At 45.4% G+C, this 9,984-nt stretch overlaps 1 protein-coding gene across 1 annotated transcript in view; it reads right to left on the reverse strand.

The window, feature by feature from the left end:
* Positions 1-9,984, reverse strand: part of LOC146073329 (A.superbus venom factor 1-like) — a 95,188-nt gene that overhangs the window by 80,143 nt on the left and 5,061 nt on the right. Inside the window, exons 6-9 of the mRNA XM_083180506.1 lie at positions 9,917-9,984; positions 5,462-5,564; positions 2,281-2,401; positions 957-1,072 (exon numbers count right to left, since the gene is read on the reverse strand). The exon at positions 9,917-9,984 is cut by the window's right edge and continues 20 nt beyond it. Coding sequence (XP_083036632.1) covers positions 957-1,072; positions 2,281-2,401; positions 5,462-5,564; positions 9,917-9,984 — 408 coding nt within the window. The remainder of the gene's footprint in view (positions 1-956; positions 1,073-2,280; positions 2,402-5,461; positions 5,565-9,916) is intronic.

Here is a 9,984-nt window from a genome sequence, read left to right on the forward strand (position 1 = left end):
GGCCCACATGTATCTAGTTACACCACTGCCTGCAGTGCTCTGAATACAGCTGGGCAGCCCCCTGCTCTCTGCCCAGCTGTTAATGACTGTCACCCCTGCAGATTCCGCTCCAATTCTTCTCCCCGCTTTCACCTCAGCCCGCCCCCCCCTTTAATCATGTGGTGCTGGCGCCCGGCGTGCTCCCCCGACGTCACACACAACTACAGCGTGCACAATATTTCAACTGTCCACTCGGCTAGAGGGGACACCAGGAGGGGAGTGGGAGCGTGCTCTGCGCTGAACTCTGCTCCTCTCCCCATAGAAGCAGCTGCACCGCTCTCCATCTCTCCCTGCAGCAGCAGCGAAGGCTCATATAAAAATTTACAGTAAGTGTTACATTTGTGGACATTGCTTAAGGGACGCTACAAGTGGCGGTATGTGGGGGCATTACGCATAATGTGTGGCTTAATGTGTAAGGGGCATTACGGTGTGCAGCATCAGGTGTAAGGGGCATTATGTGTGCAGCATCATGTGTAATGGGTACTATGGTGCCATTAAGCAAGAACCCCCTAGCAATGACCACGTAGGTAAGCAGCACTTATGTGGCAAATATGTAATGGGCATTATGGTTTATTATATACTATGTAATGGGCATCATGATGTGTGGCATAATGTGTAATGGGCATTATGGTGTGTGGCCTTATGTGTAATTGGCATTACGATGTGTGGCTTTATGTGTAATGGGTATTACAGAGTTTGCTAAAAAGTGTAATGGGCATTACTATGTATGGTCTAAAGTGTAATACCACACCCCTTTTTGTGATGCCACGCCCCTTCCCATGAGGCCACGCCCCTTTTTGCTACGCCGCGCAAAGGTCCCCCTTCTAGTATGTCTAGATCTGGGACCACCCATTACAATAATTCTAGATTCGCCTATGCTGGTTACATCTGTCCCAATTTATCATGGAGGTATTTACCATCAGGTCAAGGGGCATTCCTGGCTTGAAGTATTTGGAGGTTTTAGTGTAGAGAACTTTATAAGGCGACTTCACAATATAAATATCATCCAGCTGTGCTTCCACCAAGTCACTGCCTGCGAGGGAGACATGAATACGAAACATTGCAAAGTAAAAAAACGGCTTCACAGAGATAGAGACATCACAAAAGTATCAACAAAGGTATCAGTGACAACACAGAGGTATCATTTAGTAACCAGGTGGCGAGTGAAGTGAGCCTACAAGGGTACATTTGGGGCCTATGTTCTGACCTTTCTCCCCCCCCTGTTGCCATGTGTCATATGGTTGTGACATCAGCATGCCTCCCAGCATTGGTAGCAGTGGAGGAGTTACACAGGTGTGCACCGAAGATGCTCACTTGAAATTAGGGGGCAAGGTCTTATATTAGGGGGCATGGCAGCGCTCCCGTGTGGCTACGCCCCCCCATTTTCGCCACTGTTTTGCCCCATCACTTTCTGTGGTGAATAGACACTGTGCACATGTGCACATAGTCTATTCCCTAAGTGGTTCCCAAACTGTGCACCTAGGCACTCTGGGGTGCCTTGAGACACACTTGTAGGGGTGCCTTGGGTTGGTGGAACAGGATCAATTCATATTACTTTTTGGCTATGTAAAAGGCAAAATCAGTGCTGGTGGCTGTCAATCATAACATGTGTGGACGAACAGAAGCAAATCCTGCCCCTTACCACATAACTTTGCTATATAAAACTTTGATATATCACAATGTTCTTAATTTATATTGTTTTTCCGGAATTTCTCAATAAGAATCATTTGGCCTAGGGGTGCCTTGAAAACATTCTGATGCTCTAGGGACCCATGATTCACCACCACCACAGGACACAGCCAGCCCCGAGCGGGATGCGGGACCAACCCAAAACAATGGGAAGGTCACGCGCACAGCGAGGCAGTTGGGAGGTAGCGTCAGGGGTCCTTTACCCTTGTAGAACTTAGACTCAACCCTAAATACCCCCTTGATGTAGTAGGACCAGGTCCGGCTCTCCCCCTCCCTCCTTACAGGGAGCCAGGCAGTGGGGAGAGAGATGACAGGCTACCGCCGCAGCAGAGCCTCTCTCCCCAGCTCAGTACATGCTGCTCAGTGACAGTGGTAGCCTGTCATCCCTCTCCCTCTGTGTGTGACAGTTTGATAAATGAGCACCTCAGTCTTAAAAATTAAGAAGGCCTAAGTTTATTTCCTTGGCTGCCTGAACTATGTTGGCACCATGAGATCTACAGTATTTATCAAACTGTGGAGGAGCAAATGAGAACATGTGGTTCCATATCTTACCTGACCCGGTGATGACAGTCACTGTCAAGTACAGCCTCCATTCCAGCATGTCTTCCTCTTTCTGGAAATACTTCAATAGGTCTCCTCTATTTAAAACGGCTTCTCCCTCACCGTTCGATATCTGGTTCATACAAATGAAAAAAATTCAAAACAATCAAGGAATGTAACTCAGACACAGACCTCTAGTACAGAATGTACATATAACGAGGATCAATCATGTGTGTGGGGGAGGGATACCACAGACATATTTCTGTTTGTTGGGGAGTTTTTAAGCAATTGTCTCCATCAGATTATAAAGAACTGGTGGGCACATCGGGACTGACCAGCACATGTACTTTATAGTTATCATAGAGCACTTTATTACCTAATGTGCATGCTGTATTCTGCTCCTATACCATTGCATTACTTCTACAGTGTGTTTGTGAATGGTGGTTCCGATGGGATGCAGTCAAAATCTCGATGGTCAAAATACTGACGGTCAAAATCCCGACAAGGTCAAAATCCCGACATTTAAAAGAAACAAAAACTTCAAATGGTGCAGGAGACAGCTGCCGCCCGTAAAAAGGTGCCGCCGCTAGGCCCGTGCCTCACAGGCCTAGTGACAAATCCGGCCCTGTATGTGCTGTGTCAGCCCGGCCCTCCCATTCTGAGGGGCAGATGCCGTGGGTGCTTTCTGGGTGGAATGGATACTGCTGGAAACTAGGACAAGTAAAGGCACTCCAGCAGACTTCTTAGAAAAGATAGCAGCAGAGGGGAGAACAATAGCAATATAACAAGTACTTAGTCAATAGCAGACTCACACTATTGGGCCCTACACACATAGCAATGTGTGTAGGGCAAACTTAGCTATGCTAGGTAGGGCAGTTCTGCGCCTCTGTCACTCAGCACACAGAACTGACAGCCCACACACAGAGCGAGCTGTCAGCTGAACTCTGAGCTGAGCGAGGTGTCAGCTCTGTGTGCTGAGCGAGCTGCCAGCGCCAGTGTTCTCCGGTGAGAGAGCGATGGCGATGCCGATATTGATGGACACTGCGGGTATGCGCATTGCTGTCGCTATAGCCCCTACACACACACCAATGTAGGGGCATTTTCTAAGCGACTTTGCCAAACTAAGCTAATGTGTGGTATAATGTGTAAGGGGCATTACTGTGTGGCATTATGTGTATAAGGGCATTACTAATGTATGGTATAATGTGTAAGCGGCATTACTGTGTGGCAATATGTGTATATGGGTTGGTATTACTGTGTGGAATTATGGGAGGTAATTCTGTTTGACTCGCAAAGCTGTGAATGTTCGCAGTCAAGTAAACGCCGCCCGCATGAACGAACGCATGCATGCAGATTTCACCCGCACACTTGCGATGCTCACAAATCTAAAAACCCCTCGTCTCTAATTTGCAGCTACCTTGTATGGGAAGAGGGCAGGCAGCTGCCCGCCCCCAGCACATGCGTGAAGGGCAAATTACCATGGGAAGGCCCAGCAATTTTCAAGCCAATAGGTGCATGCGCAGTCCATCAACATGGTTGAATCAGAATGACTTCCTATGTGTGTACGGTGCCTTACTGTGTGGAATAAAGGACACTACTGTGTGGTGCAGTGTGAATAATGAACAGCATGTTGGACTATCACCTGGGCCATACAGTCCCAATGGGGAATAGTCCACTTGCTATGGGTTCTGCAAAGATTGGGCATGATTTAGGTTGGTTTTCAAAGAACATTTGCAGCCTAATTCTGGTTTTCTGGGTAAGCTGTGAACATCGCAGCTTACCGAGCGCCAGAGGCCCCACCCCGCTGCCCCGCCGCCCCGCCGCCCCGCCGCCCCACCGACCATTGAATGATTTCTCCTAGCTTCGCAAATAAAAGTCAGTGGAATTGACCTGGGGAGCTGCACATAATAGACCATGCACATGCGCAGGCCGGTGCAAGGTTCCCCAGCACCCTAGACAAACTGGGGTGGGGTGCTGAATTGCGGGAGCATACCGCGGCCAGCATGGGGGAGACAGCTACCTGTGGCCGCTAACCAGCAGCATGGGGGAGGCAGCTACCTGTGGCCACTAACCAGCAGCATGGGGGAGGCAGCTACATGCGGCCTCTATCCAGCAGCACAAGGAGTAGGTGGCTACCCACATCCGCTCTCCAGCAGCACAAGAGAGGCAGTTACATGTGGCCACTATCCAGCAGCATGGGGGAACTACCTGAGACCACTATCCAGCAGCATGGGGGAGGCAGCTACCTGCGGCCTCTATCCAGCAGCACGGGGAGGAGGTGGCTACCCACGTCCGCTCTCCAGCAGCACAAGAGAGGCAGTTACATGCGGCCACTATCCAGCAGCATGGCTCCAGGGGGTGGTACCCACCGCTGCTACATAAATACACAGGGGAGGGGCGGGGGTGCTATCTGCGGCATATCTACAGGAGGAGGGGGGTGTGCTGGTAGTGTGCAGGTCCGGGAGCTTACTTTTCACCGATGCTAGTGATCCGCACCAGCTGGGATGGCTAATGGGCGAGCAGCTGTCCTGCTCCTCAACTCAGTGCCACCCTCCAGTGGCCAGCACCCATAGGCAAATGACTAGTGCTGTCTAGTGGTGGAGCTGGCATTGCACATGCGCAGTCCCCAAAACATTGGAACAGGGTAAATCAGAATGACCCCCTAGGTTTGCAGTTAGACAAAACCTTGTGCACTGCAGGTGGGGCAGATGTTTCTTGTGCAGAGAGAGTTAGATTTGGGTGGAAGTTTTACTTTAAACTGATATCTATATTGCAGTGTAAAAATAAAGCAGCCAGTATTTACTCTGCACAGAAACAAAATAACTCACCCAAATCTAACTCTCTGCACGTTACATCACCCCCCCCCCCCCCCCCACCTGCAGTGCACATGGGTTTTGTCCATCTGCAAACCAAATGTGCTTTGAAACCAACCTGAATCACCCCCATTATACTGTGAGAAAACCTCTGATACTGTGGGCCTGATTCTGGTTACTTGCAAAAGCAAATTCAGTATTGACTCTGTACAGAAACAAAATAACACTCAAATCTAAAATCTAACTCTCTGCACATGTTACACCTGCCCCACCCACATGGGACTGTCCAATAAAGATTGAATTTTCATTTGCATGTGAACCAAAACCAGGCCCTGTATATGTAAATTATATTATAAATTATATTATAAATAATTCAGTACCTGAACCCTTCTTAGAGTTTCTGGCAGACTTTTCCTTTCATTGTCTTTCTTTATTCCAAATAGAGTGAATGCCTTTCCATCCACAGGCTTCCCATATAGATAACTGAGGAGAGTAAAGAAAATTGTATTTATTTATTTATTTATTTACCGTTTCTTATATAACGCAACATATTCTGTTGCACTTTACAATAGGAGACAGTGATACAACAAACTGGTTATTTACAGAAATTCAAAGGTATGAGGGCCCTGCTCGCAATCTATAGGGATTGATACACCAGGATAGATATTCTTTTTTGCGTTAATTCCACCAGAATGCAAAGGTGTGCTGTATGATACGGTGACCCAGCAGTTTGGCCAGGGGTCAGGAGGATGGAAAATGTGAAGAAGAAAGAGGATGTGTAGGTATGTGGCCTTTACAGTGGGGATGTGATTTGTTAGGAACGGTATATAAAAGGTTAAGTGGCTGGTTCTGGAATTTGATAAGCTTGCCTGAAGAGGTGAATTTTCAGGGAGCGCTTATAGGTTTGGAGACTGGAGGAGAGTCTTATTGTGCATGGGTGAGCATTCCACAGATTGGGTGCAGCCAGAAGAAAGTCCTGTTATCGGGAATGGGAGCGAGTAATGAGTGTGGAAGAGGGACATAAATCTTGTGAGGAGCGTAGAGGTCGGGTTGGAAGATATTTTGAGATAAGAAAAGATATGTATGTTGGTGTAGTTTGGTTTATGGCTTTGTGTGTAAGTAAAATAATTTTGGGTACTTATGTATTATCTGGGCTCCCATGTTAAATGCACCCCATTTTTTCATACCCCTACTATCCAACTACGCATGGAGTTGATTTTATATAGTGTGGCGAGCGCAGCGAGCCACCATGCCCGAAGCGTGGCGAGCGGACGCAGTCTCATAAGAAAAAAACGGGAGCCCAGATATTACATAAATACCTAATTTTGTATTGATTACAGTAGAAAATAATACAAGTGAAGTTACCAATTAATTGACTGACAGAGTAGCTTTGCAGACGATGAACGTCTGGCTAGGAAGCAGCTGCATTCATGATGGACTGTAATAGTGAGAGTCTGTATTGGGGAAAGCCAATAAGGAGACTATTGCAATAATCAATGCGTGAGATGATGAAAGCCTGGATTAGAGTTTTTGCAGTGTCTTGTGTAATGTAAGGGCAAACTTCAAGAAAGAAAACTATACATATTGTATCACTGATCACTAGTACACACAGACACCTCCTGTACATCTATCACTGATCACTAATACACACAGACACCTCCTGTACATATATCACTGATCACTAATAAACACAGACACCTCCTGTACATATATCACTGATCACTAATACACACAGACACCTCCTGTACATATATCACTGATCACTAGTACACACATACATCTCCTGTACATATATCGCTGATCACTAGTACACACATACACCTCCTGTACATATATCACTGATCACTGGTACACACAGACACCTCCTGTACATATATCACTGATCACTAGTACACACATACACCTCCTGTACATATATCGCTGATCACTAGTACACACATACACCTCCTGTACATATATCACTGATCACTAATACACACAGACACCTCCTGTACATATATCACTGATCACTAGTACACACATACACCTCCTGTACATATATCACTGATCACTAGTACACACAGACACCTCCTGTACATATATCACTGATGACTAGTACACACATACACCTCCTGTACATATATCACTGATCACTAGTACACACAGACATCTCCTGTACATCTATCACTGATCACTAGTACACACAGACACCTCCTGTACATATATCACTGATCACTAGTACATACAGACACCTCCTGTACATATATCACTGATCACTAGTACACACAGACACCTCCTGTACATATATCACTGATGACTAGTACACACAGACACCTCCTGTACATATATCACTGATGACTAGTACACACATACACCTCCTGTACATATATCACTGATCACTAGCACACAGAGACACCTCCTGTACATATATCACTGATCACTAGTACACACAGACACCTCCTGTACATATATCACTGATCACTAGTACACACAGACACCTCCTGTACATATATCACTGATCACTAGTACACACAGACACCTCCTGTACATAGATCACTGATCACTAGTACACACAGACACCTCCTGTTCATCTATCACTGATCACTAGTACACACATACACCTCCTGTACATATATCACTGATCACTAGTACACAGAGACACCTCCTGTACATCTATCACTGATCACTAGTACACACAGACACCTCCTGTATATAAATCACTGATCACTAGTACACACAGACACCTCCTGTACTTATATCACTGATCACTAGTACACACAGTCACCTCCTGTACATATATCACTGATCACTAGTACACATAGACACCTCCTGTACATATATCACTGATCACTAGTACACACAGACACCTCCTGTACATATATCACTGATCACTAGTACACACAGACGCCTCCTGTACATATATCACTGATCACTAGTACACACAGACACCTCCTGTACATATATCACTGATCACTAGTACACACAGACACCTCCTGTACATATATCACTGATGACTAGTACACACATACACCTCCTGTACATATATCACTGATCACTAGTACACACAGACATCTCCTGTACATCTATCACTGATCACTAGTACACACAGACACCTCCTGTACATATATCACTGATCACTAGTACATACAGACACCTCCTGTACATATATCACTGATCACTAGTACACACAGACACCTCCTGTACATATATCACTGATGACTAGTACACACATACACCTCCTGTACATATATCACTGATCACTAGCACACAGAGACACCTCCTGTACATATATCACTGATCACTAGTACACACAGACACCTCCTGTACATATATCACTGATCACTAGCACACAGAGACACCTCCTGTACATATATCACTGATCACTAGTACACACAGACACCTCCTGTACATATATCACTGATCACTAGTACACACAGACACCTCCTGTACATCTATCACTGATCACTAGTACACACATACACCTCCTGTACATATATCACTGATCACTAGTACATACAGACACCTCCTGTACATATATCACTGATCACTAGTACACACAGACACCTCCTGTACATATATCACTGATGACTAGTACACACAGACACCTCCTGTACATATATCACTGATGACTAGTACACACATACACCTCCTGTACATATATCACTGATCACTAGCACACAGAGACACCTCCTGTACATATATCACTGATCACTAGTACACACAGACACCTCCTGTACATATATCACTGATCACTAGTACACACAGACACCTCCTGTACATATATCACTGATCACTAGTACACACAGACACCTCCTGTACATATATCACTGATGACTAGTACACACATACACCTCCTGTACATATATCACTGATCACTAGTACACACAGACATCTCCTGTACATCTATCACTGATCACTAGTACACACAGACACCTCCTGTACATATATCACTGATCACTAGTACACACAGACACCTCCTGTACATCTATCACTGATCACTAGTACACACAGACACCTCCTGTACATATATCACTGATCACTAGTACACACAGACACCTCCTGTACATATATCACTGATCACTAGCACACAGAGACACCTCCTGTACATATATCACTGATCACTAGTACACACAGACACCTCCTGTACATATATCACTGATCACTAGCACACAGAGACACCTCCTGTACATATATCACTGATCACTAGTACACACAGACACCTCCTGTACATATATCACTGATCACTAGTACACACAGACACCTCCTGTACATCTATCACTGATCACTAGTACACACATACACCTCCTGTACATATATCACTGATCACTAGTACACACATACACCTCCTGTACATCTATCACTGATCACTAGTACACACAGACACCTCCTGTACATCTATCACTGATCACTAGTACACACAGACACCTCCTGTATATAAATCACTGATCACTAGTACACACAGATACCTCCTGTACATATATCACTGATCACTAGTACACACAGACACCTCCTGTACATATATCACTGATCACTAGTACACACAGACACCTCCTGTACATATATCACTGATCACTAGTACACACAGACACCTCCTGTACATATATCACTGATCACTAGTACACACAGACGCCTCCTGTACATATATCACTGATCACTAGTACACACAGACACCTCCTGTACATATATCACTGATCACTAGTACACACAGACACCTCCTGTACATATATCACTGATGACTAGTACACACAGACATCTCCTGTACATATATCACTGATCACTAGTACACACAGACACCTCCTGTACATACCACTGATCACTAGTACACATATGTATCTTGGACCTTCACATGTACTCACTTTGCTGATATTTTCACTTTTAGTTCTTGATCTTTTATGTAGAAAAAATTCTGAGTTGGCTCGAGCTT

This window comes from Crinia signifera, chromosome 4 (genome assembly GCF_055691185.1).
Source record: "Crinia signifera chromosome 4, ASM5569118v1, whole genome shotgun sequence".
Taxonomy (NCBI): domain Eukaryota; kingdom Metazoa; phylum Chordata; class Amphibia; order Anura; family Myobatrachidae; genus Crinia; species Crinia signifera.